The following is a 19668-nucleotide window of genomic DNA, read 5'->3' as shown; positions in this document are numbered from 1 at the left end:
GTCCAACAAGGGTGTTTTATATTTCATCATTTTCTCGCAACTTCAATGACCAATTGGGCCAAAATTTTCACAGGCTTGTTATTTTATGGCTATGATGGGATACACCAAGTGAGAAGACTGGTCTTTAACAATTACCAAACGTGTACCTTCCCTTTAAACGAGTATGAGACAGGATCACACATTGCATCCTTGTGGAATCATCTTTTTCTTCCACAGAATCCCTTGTGGAGCACCCCAGCTGTTCAAATTCTCCTACAAAGTCCTTTTTTTCCCCATTTTTATTTTGTCCTTGGTCTCTGTAAGAATTTGAAAATGAGCACACAGCTTTATGTTGTAGTCACTGTGTGCTCATTCATTTGTACTGGACAATTAAGAAAAATTATATTCTTCATCTCTGTTATTAACACTGTGTGGACATGTGTAAGTCCACATAGTGTAAAAAGTTTAAACACAATCAGACAACCAAGTTTTTTCATTTAATTGTCTGTTGAAACCATAAAATACATATTCTTCATCACTGTAATTAACACTGTGTGGATGTGTGAAGTCCACATAGTGTCTCAAATTTAAACACACAATAAGATAACCATTTGTTTACTTGTGTGTTAAAACCATAAAACACATATTCTTTCAAAACTGTAAATAACACTTTGTGGACAAACTTAAGTCCACATAGTGTTTCAAGTTCAAACACCAAATCAGACAACCAACGTTTAATTGTGTGTTGAAACCGTAAAACACATTTCCTCAGACCTCATTTCTCTTTCTCTCGACTCCCCACAGTTATCTTTCATCTCTGTGTCATTTGGACACGGCTCATGGCGTCGGTGTCCAATTTCCTGGTATCCCACAGGGCCCCAGGGTTGGCCGACATTGGAATAATACAAACAAATGCCGCTCGCTCCTCGTTGAAACGACAACAGTTGACCAAGTTGATTGTAACGCACCATTGCTCCCAGCTGTGTGTGAGTCGTGCTTCCCCCCCCCCGTGTTGCATTCGCTCCTGGTCAAGGTAGATTGCTAACTGCACTCTGAGGAGTATTATAGTAGACCGATAGTTTTGATAAGCATCAGAAACGTAAACTTGTCCCCCCAGAGAAGAATATTTATTAAATCATTTGATGGGCTCTGGGCTTGAAGGCAGTGTTCCATTAGAGACTATTATCATGTTTTAGGCCTTGCACTTAATAGTGATAATTTCAAAGTCTTATGTAGCACACGTATCTACCAACGAGGTGCTCAAGCATTGTCAAGGCGCTAAGTAGAATATAGAATATTTTTTTCAGAAAGATAGGTTATTGAAGTTATGAATTCTGACACCCAATTATGTAGCACTTAATAAGGGTTTACAAAGTGCTACGGTGCATTAAGCAGCCACTGCCAGACACACTGGGGCAATTAATCCCTTCTCTTAGCGATAAGTATAACTGGGTTCTTGTATGTGTATAATCAATGCACGGAACCAATGGCTTTATGTCCCATCAGCAGGACGAAATAATGGTAAGGGTCTTGCTTAAGGACACAAGTGTCAAGACTTGGATTCAGAGCTTGAGTCCGGTGCTCTTAACCTATTGGCCTTGACACGCCACAATTGACCCACAAAGCTATGGGTAATTTCCCTCTTTGCCCCTTTGCTTTTCCTTTACCGCGCTCTTTGTAAAGCTCCCAATGTTAAAAAAGAAATGATTGTTGGAAACCCAAATGAGCCCCAGGATGATTGCAAAATGTTTTGGACCCAGCTCGTGGGTTTGTTCTTGGCCCAAACTGTAACGGAGAACAAAACACCAAAGCGAGAACTTGAGCTAAGATGCCTGCTTGAAACTGCTAAACCAATGAGCTACATGTACCTCAACTTCCTAACATGGTATTCTTAGAACATGGTACTACAAGAACAAGGTACACCAAGAACATGGTACCCCAAAAACATGGAACCACAAGAATATGGTACCGTAAGGTACCAAAAGGTACCACATGAACATGGTACCCAAGAACATGGTACCCCAAAAACATGGAACCACAAGAACATGGTACCACAATCTTCATTGTGAAGAGTTGGACATTAACCAAGTACAGTCATTGGAAATCCTGCCAGGATAGTGATTTTTGCAATGCATAGAGGGAAAGTTGTTAGAAAGAACAAGTGTGGTTGCCTCGTCACAATTGGGACAGACCATAGAGTAAGGACTCCTTCTCTGTCCTTACTCTATATGGACAGACAGAGGGAGGTCTCTGCGTGTCTTCTGGAAGTGTGCAATTTATCGCCAGCAGCCTCCTCTGGCGGCTGTAGTTTTTGTTTTCAAACTGGGCCACACTTTATTTCCTGGATCAATGATAACGACCTATATACATTTGAGTTCTGCTCTCATATTCATATTGTTGCGTGGACCTCTTTTGTTCTCATGTCCACACTAAGTATTACTCTTTAACACAAACAGTTCAATCATGAATTGGGGCTCTATCCTTTGTCCGTCTCTCTCTCTTGATGATCTTCCCATCAAAGGGGCCTCGGCAAACTCAGTTAAGGGGATATAATAATATAATAATAATAAGACATTTGTAAAGCGATGGGAAAAGCCTCTGAGCACATAAAGAGAACAATAAAATATACAATGAGATAAAAGATACAAATTACAAATTAGGAGATTACAAAAAAAAGCAGCTTTAAACAAATTAGTTTTCAACAGAGACTTTAAACATAGTAAAGAACTAGCCAGGCGAATATGCACAGGAAGACTATTCCAAAGCAGCGGTGCAGTATATCTATGGCCATAAAAAATGGAGGAAGCTCTTGAGTTGATAGCAATAACTATTGAGATGATTGTAAATTGCGAGTAGGGACAAAATGGTGAACAAGTTCAGATTTAAAAAAAATCAAGCTGGCAACAGCCAATCTCTCTCGTACAAACATTAACGTCTAAGAGTTGCACAAAAATTGTGATTCAGGAACTAGACAACTAGACGACAATACTTATTTTATTCTAGTCTTTGTGAAATCAGTGGTTTGCTTATTGTGGCAAATTTTCCAGACCTGTTTATTCATCACTGTTCGTTAATTAACAGATTGGCTAGAGTGCGCGTTAATTGGTAGACAAGTACCTTCTCATTTAATGTGGCCTTGAGGGTAGATTACAAATGAATAATGACCATGGTTGTAGGTAGACCAATCAATTTCAGTGGTGGGCAATAAATAATGTTTAAGTCCACCAAGGGCGACTGGATCTACAAAAGTTTTCATGTTTAATTATGGGGCCACTATTGCTGAAGTGGGGCCAGGTTTCCAAACTGTTCTTGTTATGTGGTCTTGCAATAAGTTAAATGGCCTTTTGGCCGTGTTCATTCTCTGTGACATATGATACTCCTTATCATTAGCTGTGTCTCAGATCAATGCGCAGTGGACATTATTTTGATTTATTTAAGGGAAATCTGTATTGGGCGGCACAATGTATTTTGCTGAGAGTACTAGGCAAAAGTTGTGAGTCCTGGGCAGGTCCACCCAGCACCACCCACCCACCACGGCTACAGCACTGATCATAACGCTGATTTAATAGATCTGACCAATCATCAAATAGAAAATGAGTCAAACGTAATGAACTTGATATTAAAAACAAGCCACTCGAATATATACAACTATTCATTAACTACATTGTTCGCTTTATGACCTCGATATTGAGTCTATCAAATTAAAATCCAGTTCAAATATCAGTCTGTCTCCTCTGATGAAATCTCCAGCCATTTTTAAATTTCCCTATTCAATTTTGAAGGTTATGTGGATGGCATTTCATATATTATAGAAAAATTACTTGAACCAAATTCTGATTAAAAATTTGTATGATACTGTACATCTCTTTCTTAGTTGTTTCCTTACACTGTTAATATAAAAAAAGATTTTTTAGTGTTTTAGGTTTTGTTACCAGAAGAAAGTGTTGTGTGTTTCTTCGCTGGCACAAAGTTGCTTAGTTGCTTACAATATTTTGCTTAGTTGACATGGTAGAAATGGTTATGGGCTGACACACAATAAACTATTACTATAGGTTGTGACTGGTTGTCTTATTTTTTTTTATCAGTAAAGTTTTGTGGCATTGACTTGTATCTTTTTAAGGTTTCTTGTCTTTGGTTAGATGGGGGGGGGGGGGGGCTCCAAACCTGTATACGGTCATCGAAGTGTGGGCGAACAAGCGATTTTTATTATTGAAAGATGACATGCAAACTTCCCTTGATCATCCCCAGGTCAGGTTGGTGTAGTGGTGTCTTGCCACGACTTCCAACTCTGGGTCCCAAGTTCGAATCCCACTGGGGCCACTATGTGGATTGTGGATTTTCAGTCCCTACCTGACTGTGTTGGCTTTCCCTGGAATAATTCATTGGGGTTTTCCTTCAATATCTAAAATTGAAATTTCTTCATCATCTTCTCCCTCCTCATTTGGCTCTAAAACATGTAAAAAGAGTGTTGACAATACTTATCCAGATCCAGGACTCTGTTTGCTTTCTTTGATGCAGCTGCACACTGGCTTGAAACCTAGTAATTTGTTGTATCCAAACCAAAAGATCCTTTTCTTCAGTTGTTCATCTGAATACTCAAACATGCAACAGATAAATCATATAATAATGGAAGAGCAAGGTCATGAAGGACCTGATACTCTGTCATTTTAAAATCTTATTAATAAACTACTACCCTGGGTGATATAAAGAATGCACATCTTGTAAAAAAATTATCCCCTCGCCTCACTTGTGAAAAAACTCTGAATAAAATATTATTGAGGCTAGCATCAAACACTGCATAATGCAAAGCCCGACCTAGTTTATTAACCCAATAAAAAATATAGACATAATCCAATACCAGGTCTACCCTTGAATTACTGGCTTGGCAAAGATGAGATTTCATGGAAAACCAGGACATAAAATCAAGGAAGGACACTCTGATAATGGGGTATTTAAACGAGCAATTGTGTAACTGGGGTAGCCGCTTTGTGATAAGGCAGATGCACTCGTTGGCTGTGTGTTCTTAAAGGAACACTAGCTTTGCCTTTGATCAGGCGAGCTGGTCTATGAAAGCGTTTGAATAATAATATCAAAGTCTTATATAGGGCCTGTATCTACCAAACAAGGCGCTGAGTATATACAAACTTTCAGAAAGATTGGTTATTGCAGTGATGAATTCTAAGACCCAATTGTGTAGCAGCTTATTTACAAGGTGCTATGGCACATACTGTTCAGCAGCCACAGTCAGGAGCACTGGGGCGAACCCCTTCTCTTTTTGATAAGTGCACTGGCCATGGGTTCTTTAACATGCATTACACAACACATGGGACCAACGGATTTACGTCCAATCCAAAGGACGAAGCAATGGTGATTTGTCTTGCCTAAGGACACAATTAGTGTCATGGCTGGGGATTCGAACCCACACTCTGCTGATAAGAAACACCCTAGTTTGAATTCGGTGCTCTTAACCGCTCGGCCACGACACTTGAAACCGTTTGTTATAAAATGCATAAGGTTTGAAAGATGTTTTAAAAGTAGAACATAATGATCAACACAATTATGCCTCGATGTTGCAAGGTTTTCCTCTTTCTTTCCGAACTAACACGATTCACCATTTTTGTGAAGTAAAAAAGCTGACTCAACATACTATAGTGTGCTGCGTTACTTCACCATGTAAAAGGAAAACCACACAATTTTGAGGCATATTTGTGTGTATACATTTGTCTGCTTAAATGTCACTTTTCATAGACTAACTCGCCCGATTCATGGCAACGTGTCCCTTTAATGATTTATTATTCTAAATGACCCCTGAAATGCCCCTGTTGATTAAAAATCCACCTGCATGATTTTTGTCGTTAACCAGTGTGAGCCAAATTTTATGAGCAATTTTATTCCTTAGTGGAATGTGTAACACTTGTAATTTCACCCACTGGTCTATATTGTCTCTCTTCTCTGATTCAAATAAAACAACCATTAAAGCCTTATTCTAAACATGGTGGCATCTGCACTGATTGCTTATGTTGCTGGGAACTTTATGAGCTCTTGTATGGGAAATGATGAACATTGATATATTTTGACTGAAGTGTTCTTGGGGTTCTATTTTGTATTCTCTCATTCTACAAACATCAACAGCATGTGACAGTTATCTCGCTACTGCAATATATTCTTCTTCTTTGAAATGTTTATGAGTCCAGAGTAGAATGATGAGAGAGTTTGAGCAGTCAAATGTGTATGTCACCTGAAGATGACTAGAGCAATCTTGTCAAAACCTTGAGACCTATTAAGAACTCACTCTGTGGTAGTGAAGTTAATAACAGTCTAGTCATCATTGGCTAAAGTAGTAGTCGTGGCCGATTTTCTACCTTTTGCCCAAGTAGTAGTTAAAAAGCCCGACAGTTCTTTTTCAAACTGCAGTCGTGTAAATTTTCCCGCCAATTTCGAACCCTGGCAGTAAGTGGATTTGGTTTTCAGTCCCTATGGTTTTTCCTGGAATAAATCTCAGGTTTTTTTTCTCCCACATCTCAAACTGAAACTGCCTTCGCTTCTTCTCTCCATTTGGTTCTTGGCTAGTAGACTGGTTAAGTTTGCTTCTTTTTTTGAGAGTCCCAGGCTTCACAACCAGAATTAATGAAATGAAGTAAAACAAGTGAACATGTAGGCGGCTGAATCATCAAGGTTGTGCTTAAATTCATTCTTTTCCACTTGCGGGAAAAAATAAGCTATTGCAAGCTGCTCACGATCCAGGAATAGTATAAATGCAAAAAGAAGTTAATGGCCTGACATTTTGACCCTAGCAGAGTCTTTCTCAAAAGCTTAAGGCTAAATTTTTGTTCACTTGCTATTTTTCATAAAGCTGCAGAAGTTATCACTTATTTAAGTTGGCACTTAAGCAGAGCACCATTCACAATTATTCTAGATCCAAAGATATTCTTCCTATAGTTAAACCATTTTGCGACATTAAGTAAAAATACAACTGAGAATAATTTTACTAAGTAATGCGGTTTTGGAAGAAGATATCCTTTTTTTATCCCCTCAAAATGTTACTGTCAGCAACGTTACTCAGATTGTGTAGTCAAATCACAGATTGTTTTCTCTTCGTGGACATAATCGCTCAACTTGTTTGGCAATTAATTTTGGCAAAAAATGCTACCACTTTTTGAAATGAAATTTTCACACATGGTATAAACAACTTTATAGGCTTTAAACAAACAGTGGGTTCTATTTACCAAAACAGATACAGGTCTTGGACCTTGTCTTTGTAACCAAAATTAAAATCTCTTCTCAAAACTTATCTTATGTCACAGTGACATGTTTTCAAGGAAAAATGTTGTTGTGTCTTTTTTCTTTTGTTTTGTTTAATTGGGCCTTGAACACCCAGCAGGGTGGATATGTGTGCATTAAAAGTCTTTATAAATATTAATTGTACAATCCCTTTAAAGGCACTGGACACTATTGGTAAATGTCAAAGACCAGTCTTCTCACTTGGTGTATCTCAACATATGCATAAAATAACAAACCTGTGAAAATTTTAACTCAATTGATCGTCAACATTTCGAGAAAATAGTGGAAGAAAAACACCCATGTGTCACAAGTGGTGTGCTTTCAGATGCTTGAATTCGAGACCTCAGCTGAGGTCTGGAATTCAATTCAAATATTTTATTGAGATTACTTTTTTTTCTCAAAAACTACATTATTTAAGAGAGAGCTGTTTCTCTGAATGTTTTATCAACAGCTTTTCATTGCTCGTAATACCAAGTAAGTTTTTATGCTAACAATTATTTTGAATAACCACCAATAGCTGAATAGTGTCCACTGCCTTTAAATGATGAACAGTAGGAGGGTTGTATTGTACATTTCACTCTACCATGTCTACAGCACTTAAACCCTGTTTGGCTTTCTCCACATCCTCCTCCCCAGGGTTTTAACACTGACTTTGAGGAGCTGTACAAGACTCAGAAGAGTTATGCAATCCCCCATGCTGAGTTACGACAGGCCCTACGCCGTGAGAACAAGGATCATATCGTGCAACCCTACCAAGTCTTCAGGGACAAGTGAGTAATTGAGTGCTACTCTCATAAATATTGTCGTCTAGATACTGAATCACAATTTCTTGATTTGTGTAATTCATAATCATAGACGCTAAACCAATGTTTATATGAGAGAGATTGGCTGTTGCCAGCTTGGTGTTTATATCCCTTTTTGTGAGTTTGCCGGGTGCCCTTGATGGAAAGATCATTCAAACAAACAAACAAACAAACAATCAAACATACCCCCACCCCCCCCCCCAAAAAAAAAAAAAAAAACACTACCTGCCTGACCCCTCCTCCCTTGGTAAATTATTCAAGCAGCTTCTTTACTTTAAAGCCGTGAAGTATGAATAAAAGATGTTCACTTAATGCACTGTACAAGTTTGGTAATATTGTCAAAGACCAGTATTCTCACTCGATGTATCTCAACATATGCATAAAATAACAAATCTTTGAAAGTTTTGACTGTGAATGTTTGAGATTGATCGGCTATCTGGGTCACTAGAAAATAATGAAGACCGGATTTCAAAAAATTAAGTGAATAAAACGCTCACTGAGCGATATTTTTTTATTACTCATCAAATATGATATTTCAGACAGAAAAATTTTAAGGGATGTTTTCTACTATCATCATCATTAGACCGTGTAAGTTGTATGTAAATCTGTGATCTTAGACCGTTTTTTTTCTTACAAATTTTGTTGTTATGTTCCTTTAATATAAACTGTTGCAATCACCCTCCTAAGTACCCATCCTGCTTGGATTTTAACGCCTCATTCATAAGTGAGGCTAATCATTGATTTTTGTTTAGCCCTTTTATAATCTCCTTTGTCTCACTCTATTATTCTCTATTATCATCATTACCTTGGGACATAGGTTATTCACTTCTATTTGTGCCATCGTTTTTTTTTTTCTCTTCAAACAAAACCTGATTAGCTAGTATTGACCCATTGTTTGCGAAATCCCCGCACTAAATGACGTCAATGGATGACGTCTCCAGATAGATTTTCCCATCCACAGTCTTCGTTAGCCGGTGATAAATTTGAAGGACAATCAGAGCGAGTGAACAGGGTTGAGAAAAAAAGAAAAAAAACATACACGCACGATGTTTGATACAGGACATGGTTGTTGACACTGTGATTTATTTCAAGAGTTTTCCGTGCTTATTAAGGCAGGCTTTTACGTGTGGCCTTTTAGAACTGGGAACTTTTGTTGCCAATTATTTACTTAAAAGTGGGAAACAGGATTGGTTTATTTGTGATGATGTTGAGAGTAACTTGTGTAACTAGGATGTGCAGCTGATACTTAACGGAGGCAACGGAGGAGATTGCCCTCCATGCCCCCTGGTCCATGCCCCCTGGTCACTGAGGAGAAAATGCCTTGGTGCCCTTGAAATGCTCCAGGAGAAAATACCTTGGTGCCCTTGTGATCTTTCAAAAACGAAGCATACACTGATACATGCCTAGATGTAGCAACTGCTGGGTCTGGGGTGAGTTTCACAAAGAGTTTAGGCTTGGCGTATCTCGAGTTAACTTAGGACAAGCCTTAAGTTTTTAAATAACCCCTTATAAGAGTCCTAGAACTAGTCCTAAGTTAGGAACAATCTTTGTGAAACCTTTGCGACCCCTTGTGGGTTATCATCTAGACAGCAGAGGACGAAATGCTGACCATATGGGATGGCATACGCCAAGATGACAAGATCCTTGTACCATTTCCCCTTCATGTACATGCATATGTAAGTGGTTGTGGGGATGGGGGTGTAGATATGTTATCTTTGTGGGGGAGGGGGACCCATATCTGTTACTTAGTGGGCGTTGGATAGTGGAAACCCAAACTCTGTTGCCTCAGTCAGGAGGGGGGACCAAGACCTTTGGCCTTAGTCAATGGGGGGCGGGGGGGGGGGGGGTGGCAGACTTGTTACCTCTTATAAGTCAAAGAGAGTCAGCCCAACCTGTTTAAAAGTCAGTTAAGCCTTAGTCTAGGAGAAGGCACAGTTCTGTTAAGCCATAGTCAGGTGGGAGGGGGGCACCCCTGTTACCTTAGTCCCTGAGGAGGCCCAAATCCGTTACCTCAGTCAGGTTGGGGGGGGGGGCAGACATGTTACCATATTCAGAAGGCGGACCAAGATGTTTTTCCTGAGTCAGGGACTGGGGACTAAGACCTGTTACCAGTAAAGATCACAGATCTGAGGAATCTGCTTAGAACTTTCGGAAGGATTTTGGAAATGAAACTTATCACAAGACGTTGCACTAGTGACTATCCCCTTAATTGAGTAGATATTTATCTATTTATTTATATTTTCTAATGAGACACATCAGTATCTGTTATGTTAAATGCATCCTCTCTTTGAAATAAACCTTTATCAATTAATTAAAGGTCACTGTATAAACAAATATTATATAATTACCAAAAGGGCTCGCAGGACAAGAAAACAAGTTATTTGGGTTATTTGATATCCCATGTTTAAGAATTCTGAACTTCAGAGATATTAAAGGGAGGGTATACCTTTGGTACTCCCAAAAATGAATAACAATGACAACAAATATTTGGTAGGAAGTACCGCAGCTTTTGTATGTATACCATTTTGAGCACCTATGTCCTTCAAAGGACCATATAAGTAGGTTAGCCCTTATGCTCAAAAATATTTTCTTATTCAAAGGACAAAATATCTTGCCTGGGTCAATCTCCAAAGACCTCTACTGTACATGACCTAAAGAAAACTTGTAATTTGTAATTTTCTCATTGACTATTAATGGAAAGGGTGATCTGGATAGGGTTGATGGGGGGCTATGCCCTCAACGTCCAGGGTAGTCCTGAGATGAGGAGCGCCCCTAGGGCTTTATAAGCCTTGAGAAGAAACCAATGGCGAGAACGCTGTCGGGAATCCCGCCCGCGAGGGACATGATTGATTGACCTAAGTACAAATATTAATAAAAAAAAAGCCTCATGTTTTTTTTCAGAATTGTTCGAACAGTAGCTCAAGATTTTTTGATCTGAATCACTTGATCTTTGTGAAGTAGTTCATTTTTCATGATGAGGACGCGCATTCCTGGGTTGAGTGTTGAAAACATTTGTTATACATGTCATATTCCTCCTCCCCAAATGTCATCTTGTCTGTTGGATTAATAGCAAGTGTCTTGATCACCTGTTCATGTCATGTTATACTTTACTGCCTTGAAGTGTCTGTGTACAAATGTGTTAAAGTCGGTCTTAAAGGTACAGGGTCGTAGATTGGTAAATAGTCCAGATAATAGTGACCATCAAAACTTTCTTGAACTGCAGCTGTGGGTAGTATTAAACTATTTTGAGAACTCATTTCCTTCTTAGTAATATGCTGAGTTGGTTATGTGCTCTTGAAGCAGGTCCATAAAATGTAATAACATGAGTAAAGACTTGCTTAGCAGCCTCCGGGTTCCATGTTTGTGAACCATTAACAGCAACTACTCTTGTTTAATTTAGTGTACCAAACCAAAAATGGCACCAGACTAATTTGTCTTTTAAGCCCCATTTTTAAGTCATTTATATTGCTATATTTTTCTAGGACCACAGTAGGCCTAGTAGATGTACTTCAAATTTGAAATTTTCTTAAAATGCAATTTGCTATCTAAAGCTGCTGTAGGCCTACTTCTTGTCAAGTCAGTTTGTATTGTCATTAATAATCAGAGTAATTAACCTAGTTAAAGATGATAACCCCTTTAAAGAGGAGAAAAAACAAGATATTCTGCCGAAAAATACTGGCAGACTTTGAGAGCCGCTTTGCAAAGACTAATTGGTGTTATTTAGTCTGGATCATGACATCTTCTCAAACCAGTTTAAAGGCAGTGGATACTATTGGTAATTACTCAAAATAATTATTAGCAGAAAACCTTTCTTGGTAACGAGTATTGGGGAGAGGTTGACAGTATAAAAAAGAAGGGAGAAACGGCTCCCTCTGAAGTAATGTGGTTTTCAAGAAAGAAGTAATTTTCCACAAATTTGATTTTGAGACCTCATAATTAGATTTTGAGGTCCCGAAATCAGGCATCTGAAAGCACACAACTTTGTGTGACAAGGGTGCTTTTTCTTCCATTATTATCTCACAACTTTGACAACCAATATTGAGTTCAAATTTTCACAGGTTTTTTATTTTATGCCCTTGTTGATATACACCAAGCGAGAAGACTGGTCTTTGAAAACTACCAATAGTGTCCAGTGTCTTTAAAGAGTAGAGAAAAAAGATATGCTGCCGAAAAATACTTGCAGACTTTGAGAGCCAGTTTGCAAAGACTAATTGGTGTCATTTAGTCTGGAGTATGACATCTTCTGATACCAGTTGAATTAATGAGACAGTGACAATGTCTGACCTAGTTGGTTGATTAACAATGTTGGGCATGCCATTGTCAAATAATACACTTTGGCATTCCTGTGTGGAAGGACATTCAAACATCTAATCAGCAGAATTAGCCCTCACCCCCCTAATAATGCACCACTAATGTTCATTGTGTCCGATGTACCAATATCGAACCAATTTAAAGGGTAACATAAATGACTATACAATGTAGATGTTAGAAGAACATTACAGAAACGGTAAGAAAGAAACTTGTCTAAGATCAAAGATTTACAAAAAGATTACACGGTCTAATGATGATGATAGTGTAGATAACATCCCTTGAAACACTTTTGAAATACTTCTGAAGATAATTTGTATGCTTACATGTAGCTCCTTTTTAAGCTTATAAAAGCAGCTCTATAAAAATGTGGGCCCTGATTCCATAAACTAAATGAGTTTTCCCCTTTTTTTTTTTTATTACACATAGATCCTTGTCATTTGAGATGTAAACATTAATTAGAGATGGAAACCATATGCCCACTGTCTGGAAACTCTTTTCTTTTTTTTACTCTCAAAAGGACTCTAAAAATCCAGTATAATATTACTAATGCATATCCCTCAAATGCGTTCATACACAAAGAGCGTGGCGTGTCATGGCCTAGCGTTTAAGAGCACCCCAAGCTGTGGTGTTTGATTAGCAGAGTGTAGGTTTGAGTCCCGGTCGTGACACTTGTGTCCTTAAAGCATGACACTTAACCATGATTGCTTCCTAAAGTGGAGGAGGTAGTGTTTTCTGCTCTACCAGCAGATACTCAAGGCTAAATCCGTATGGATTGTAAAGGGGGGTGTTTCAAAACCCTGGGGAGTAAGTGGCACTGACCCCTGGAAAATAGTTGATTGTAGCCCACACCTTGAATTGTCTGGCAAAAGAACAAAAGGCCATTCATTATGTGACTTAACCTTTACCTGTGATGTCATGCTATTGTTCCAGTGCTCCATTATTTAGCACAAATAATGCCTTATTTTTTAATATGTAGCCATCATGCCATTCGGGAAAAATAATGGAGCGATGAGACATTTGCATGACATCACAAGTGGAGGTTAACTACTGGATTACCCTCAATTCTCCTCCATCAGTAACCAGCAGAACCATTTATCCACAATAAACAATTTTTTTAAATGTCCTGTTGTTTTGTTTGGTCAATGCAGGTACATGCTAATTAACTTCACCAAGAACCCATCCAAATACATGAAGCTTACTCCAGATCAAGTTGCTTCCACTATGGACAAGTTCTTTGACATCACTGCTTAGCGAAAAAAGGGGATAGCCTGCAATCGCCAGTTGAAGACCAAGGTAAGTCCTGTAACTCAGTTGATGTGCCTTCTGCTAGGGACTGCTCCGTAGACCTGTAACTCAGTTGATGTGCCTTCTCCTGGACTGTTCTGTAGACCTGTAACTCAGTTGATGTGCATTCTCTTACACTGCTCTGTAGACCTGTAACTCAGTTGATGTGCCCTTTTCTAGACTGCTTTGTAGACCTGTAACTCAGTTGATGTGCCTTCGCATGGACTGTTCTGTAGACCTGTAACTCAGTTGATGTGCATTCTCTTAAACTCCTCTGTAGACCTGAAACTCAGTTGATGTGCCTTTTTCTAGACTGCTTTGTAGACCTGTAACTCAGTTGATGTGCCTTCTCATGGACTGGTCTGTAGACTTGTAACTCAGCTGATGTGTTCTCTTAGACTGCTCTGTTGACCTGTAACTCAGTTGATGTGCCTTCTCCTAGACTGTGCTCTGTAGACATTTGTTATGGGGTGCCATTTGGGTTCCTTCAATTCCTATCAGTGTAACCAAATGGGGGCTGGATGTAAAAGTAGTACGGTGCCTGAATATTAGTGTACTGTGTTCATTGAAACATGTCAAAGATGGGCACAGTGTGATGTGGGTCTATTCATTCTTCACACCGATCCGCCATGTGCTTGTAGAGCCTTCACTTCGTTCTTCATTTGTTTTGTATGTTTGCTATACATCTGTTTGGATAAAAGTGTAAACCATGACAATGCAGAGTGACAATACAGAGTTGTATAATGCTTCTATTTACTACTGCCCCCAATTGGAGGCTGCCCATTTGTCAATTGGCCTTTGTTTAACCCCCAATCAAGAAAATTGCATGTTTAAACATAAACCATAACTTATTGTGCTGGAATGTTTCACACCATGACATTTGATAAGGTTTCGCCACCTACAGTTTGTACATGCTGTTTTCTGTGAAACTCATCAACTGATTTGATACAGAAAGATCTAGTTACTTATTCCATGATACAGAAATATCTAGTTACTCATTCATTGTGACAGAATGATCTAGTTACTTATTCCATGATACGGAAAGGTATAATTACTTATTCCTTGTGGCAGAAATATATAGTTACTTATTCCATGTATACATGGCCCACTGGTAACACGAGTGGCAAATGAGAAAACAGTAACCCCAGAAATAAGGGAATTCAGAGCTCAGGCTGCTGCTTTTATCATGTACATACATAAATGGGGTTAATTGAAGCCATGAAAGAGAAAAGTACATGTGATAAACATGTAACGTCGGCCCAATTTAATAGAGCACAGAAAGTAGCTAAGCATAGCACAACATAACGATGCTTACCAGAACAGGGTTAGCTGTCGAACTATCATGTCATACATAAACAATTTGTGACCGGTCACCTGCTCATTTCTGCTGAATTTAAAATTGTTAAGCAATAAATACTTTCTGCTAAAGATACTGGCGGTTTTGGTAATTACTCAAAACAAATAACATTGAGAGAAACGGCTCCCTCTGAAGCAACGTAGTTTTTGAAAAAGAGGTAATTTCTCACTCAAATATTGAATCTTGCAACCTAACATAATGTGTTTTTACCTTCATAGTCCCATATCTTGTGCTTAATCATCATACAAACGAAAACAAATGGCCCCCGTTCTAAATTTAATTTAGCTTGTCAGAAGTTCGTTTTGGCTCTCTGTCAGATGCGCACCGGCTCCCATAGTTTTCGTCTCTTCCGCACCACTGAGTTTAGCTGTCAAATATTTGATGGGGACCAGCTGTTGTTGAAATGTCGATACCCTGCGTAAGAATTGTGTTCAACCGTGGTTCAACTTAAATTGTTGGGGTGGGAGGGGGGGGGCGTTAGTTGATTGAATATTTTGTGAAGAGTTTATGTTAACCGAAGGTTATCATTTTTCTCTGCTAGTAAATGACAATATGACCTTCAAAATGCAATTAACTTTGAAGGTTGTGGGAGGTATAACTTTACTCCTATTTTCCTGTTCACTTACTCTTCAAGTGTTTGTATCGAGAGCTAGTTTGATCAAGTGTCTTCATGCAATCATAGTGAAATCTAAGTTTTGCATTGAGGAGAATGGACAAGAAAGTTTAGATTTGTTGATAGAGTGTACAGTGTACAAAGGCCAGTACAGTGTAGTTTCGAATCTTCACTTTAGAGTCTTTTCTGTGACTTAAACTATTTCCCCCAACCTTTATGCGTTGTCAACTATATTATACATAGTTCTTGAAAAACAAAATCTACACAGCAAATCTACACAATTTTACTGCAAACAGAATACACATTTGGTGCATGTCTTGCAGTAGACTCTACACTTAGAGTAACTATAAATATAAATATGAATGGTAAACTTGCGGGTACAAAAGGAGTGGTGGCTCTGAAAAGAGCCGGTTGGTCTTGACGTCTCGAACAGTATACTCTGCTTGTCTTCAGGAGACTCTATACTGTTCCTTCCATGACCTGATAATGATACTTTGTAGGGGCAAGGCATTTTTCAGTGATACGGGCACAAGGGCAGTGACCAGGGGCAGGGAGGTTGTTGCGTCTATGAAGTATAAGGGCCTAATTATATAGAGAGCTGCTTTAGAACAAAAATAAAAACACAACGAAATGATGCTTACCAGAATTAGGTTACCAGCCAAACTGCCATGTCACATGAACCATTTGTGATTGATATTTTGCTCACTTCTGCTTAGCAGAGTTGTGTTGAGTAACATTTACTGCTTAAGCAGCTCTACGAAACTGGGCCTAGGTCATCTCTCGGTAAAAGTTAGTGCTGTAACGGATCAACCCTGCATCCGCCAGCAAGGGAGGGGAACCACTTGCTAAACTCAGAGACAAAATAACAACTCAAAAAATGGAAACAGATATGCAGGTACTCGCTCATCTTGTAATTCTCCCCAACGGGGACATGAACAAAATAATACATATAATAAAGTCAATTAATAATAAAGCAAGACGAAGCAACTGGCTGAGTTGGGGGAATTTAAGGACACTCCTCACTTAACTAATAAAAAAATAAATACAACATTACTTTAACATTATGAACCAGGCCAGACGACGTGCAGATAATGAACTATACAGAAATAAATACATAGGCTGACCACTATCTGTGCTAGTACTCTTGTAAATTGTACTGAGAGCCTTCAGTTCACACATAGAAAGTATAGAGCCGCTGTCCGACCACCCTGATGTCCCAAGCCACAGTTCTAGAACTCCACACCTAGATTTGGTGCCTTGGTTTTATACCCAATAGGAAACTCTTTGTTATTTTAAATGTACTAGTAATCATAAAAGCTAAATTGAGGGGAAATAATGATACTAACAATGTGAACACATTCCTTGCAGGCCAATGGTGGCTGGCAAGGGAATGATAAATAAATGACGTAACTGACTACATTGTACCCCCGTCTGGCACAACAATACACATATTCATTGCAGGCCAATACAGAGCCAGAACATGTGTTTAAACACTATAACAAAAGGAGCTTGAAATGCATCACAAAGCATGTTCATTACAGTGCTACCTTTATAAATCCTATCCGCCAATGTATGTTTAGTCTGTCTTTGGTCAAAGCTATGTATCAGCTTTGAATTGACATTTGTAAAAAAGCTATCAATCATATAAGCTTTTAACTTGACTTCAAGTACTTTAATAGGCAATCATACCCTTTTTAACTGACATTCAAGTACTGAAAAAGCAATCCCTTTTTTGTTTTGACTTTTGATAAAAGCTAACACCCCATGAAAAATAATTGTTGTTATTGAAAGGGTCTGTAATGGTCATTGAATTGAGCTGACGTACCTGATTCTATGATTGATGATAAGCTGTTCTTTTAATGCCACCAAGGTTCGTAATTTAAAGCTACAGGCCTTGCTCTTTTGCTTTTTGTAAGTAACCAACCGGGCTAATAAACTCTGGGTTTAACTTGCCCCAAGGAAGTTTAAGTAGCCCTGATTTTATACATTGTTGTAAATGTATCTTTCTTGTGCGTTAATGGTAGCAATCACAGTGTTGGGTTAAGGGCTAGCAAAACACCAACAAAAACTTTGCTTGTCACGCTATGTTTACTTCACTTCTCCTTCAAATTCTTTTAATTCAGAGGAGGATTGCACTTGGACTTTCTAGATTACAAAGTCATAAATCAATGTTGAAGAAGATTTTTTATTCCAACTTGTTTTCTTGTAAGTCAACGCCTACACCATGTACATTCTACCCATCTGCATTGCAGCCAAATATGGTGTACTGCACTAAAACATCTAAGATAGGAATTTGTAAGATGTTTTGTATACGACATACACAGGCTTCAAATCTCAAGTAGCTGTTTAGAATGTTCTGCATCGTAAATTTTAAGTTGGAGAACTTTATGTTTTGTCAGTTTTCTTTATGTGTTTTTTGTTTCTGTTACTTCAGGTCATATCAGTTCAGTTGTAGACATTTGAAGTTTATTTTGGTTGAGGCAATTCTTAGATGCCTGAGTGATATTCATTTTCAATTTCATATTCAATATGATTTAGGGCCTGCAGTCGCTAACCAATATTAACAGTTTGGGGTTTTAATTATTTTGGTCCATTACCCACAAGACAAATGAGATCAACCCACTCTCTTCAGAAATAGAAACAAGTCAGTTAATCTCTTTGACTGCTGCTTCCCAGGTTGTATCCTAAACTTGGGGGTGATCCCTGGCTACACAGCAGTGACTGCTTGAATGGCTTCGGACTGACACCCACCCCTCCCAAAACAAAGACATTGACGAAATGGGGAGACTGTAAACTAAGGCATGTTAGGTCTAGATAGCTCAGTTGGTAGAGTGCCTGTGTTGCAGGAGTATTTATTCCCACATGCATGTGCCATATGGCGAACTGTGTACAAACGCCCGTTTTGCGTCCTCCTCCTCCAGCCAACGTTAATTTCCCATTTGGGGGCAGAAGCTCCGGCGGACGGAATTCCCTGGGACACTGGCATGTTTTGGGAAGTTGTAGGTTCAAGTCCCACTCTAGTCAAATTTTCTTTATTCAACACAAAATTGATTTGAAAAGTTTGTAGGCGTACATGTCTGTCATTTTGATTCTGGTAATTTAATTTCCTTTCCCATCATTCTGATCGAGTAAAATTCATGAGCCACAAGTCCTACCGTCTTGTGAAATTCAATCTCCGATCCCTTGAATGTTTTAACAGCTTAAATGATGGAGTTACTTTCGCCCACCTGTTTCTGATTACTAACACTGCTCTAGAAACGAGTTCTTTGATGAATGCCGACCGTGCACGACTATCATCCACACACAGACCAAGTTTGCAATTTTCTGTTCACTATTTTCCAGTACAGTGTAAAGACAATTTATTGTCTGCAGTATTCTTCTATAAATGTGGGGGCTGTTAGTTCACCCACTGGTTTTATTGTTTAAAGCACTTACTATGAGGTTAAAACTATGAACTATTGCTCAGGTTAAACAAAAAAATTACTTTTATTTGTGGAAAGGTATGATTGTATAATGATAAGAGATTATGTTAGTTGAATCTCTTTTGAAGACATGTTAGCTCTGAAAACAGCTTGCTATTAATAGGCCAAGTCTTGAGCGCCTCTAGTGCTCATTGTCCGATCCTAAAGGCACTTTACGGCATTATATCTCAGAACTACTTCAAGTTTACACTCAATGAACCTAAGTCTCGACACTCCTGTGGTGACGGGTCTTTTTCTTCAGCTGCACCACGCATATGGAACTCTCTACCACTTAATCTTAGATCTTTTCTTTCTACCTCAAAATTCAAATCTCTTATCAAATCTTATCTTCGTCACAGGTTTTCACAACTAATTTTGTTGTGTCTGTTTTCTTTCACTTTGTTTTTGGTTTTATTGCACCTTGAACACCCAGCAGGGTGGGTACACATACTGTTTGTACGCATTACAAGTCTTTGATAGTTCTCAGTTCTTATGTTTCATTTTTATTAATACTAATACCAGACATTTCTATACAGTGCGTAGTGCAGGAGCCTCTATGATTAAAAAAATGAAAAGAAA

The 19668-nt window shown here is 38.6% G+C and overlaps 1 protein-coding gene across 2 annotated transcripts in view; it reads left to right on the top strand.

Moving 5' to 3' along the window:
- LOC139944431 (exocyst complex component 7-like) overlaps nucleotides 1-19668 on the top strand; it is a 59746-nt gene that overhangs the window by 20198 nt on the left and 19880 nt on the right. For both annotated transcript variants that reach the window (XM_071941450.1, XM_071941449.1), the window contains 2 exons: nucleotides 7897-8030; nucleotides 13523-13667. In XM_071941450.1, the coding sequence (XP_071797551.1) occupies nucleotides 7897-8030; nucleotides 13523-13625 (237 nt within the window). In that variant the 3' untranslated portion in view covers nucleotides 13626-13667. The remainder of the gene's footprint in view (nucleotides 1-7896; nucleotides 8031-13522; nucleotides 13668-19668) is intronic.

The sequence above is a fragment of the Asterias amurensis genome, chromosome 11, assembly GCF_032118995.1.
Source record: "Asterias amurensis chromosome 11, ASM3211899v1".
NCBI classification, from domain to species: Eukaryota; Metazoa; Echinodermata; class Asteroidea; order Forcipulatida; family Asteriidae; genus Asterias; species Asterias amurensis.
The sequence above is the reverse complement of the archived record's forward strand: the minus strand, read 5'-3'. Positions and strand labels throughout refer to the sequence as shown.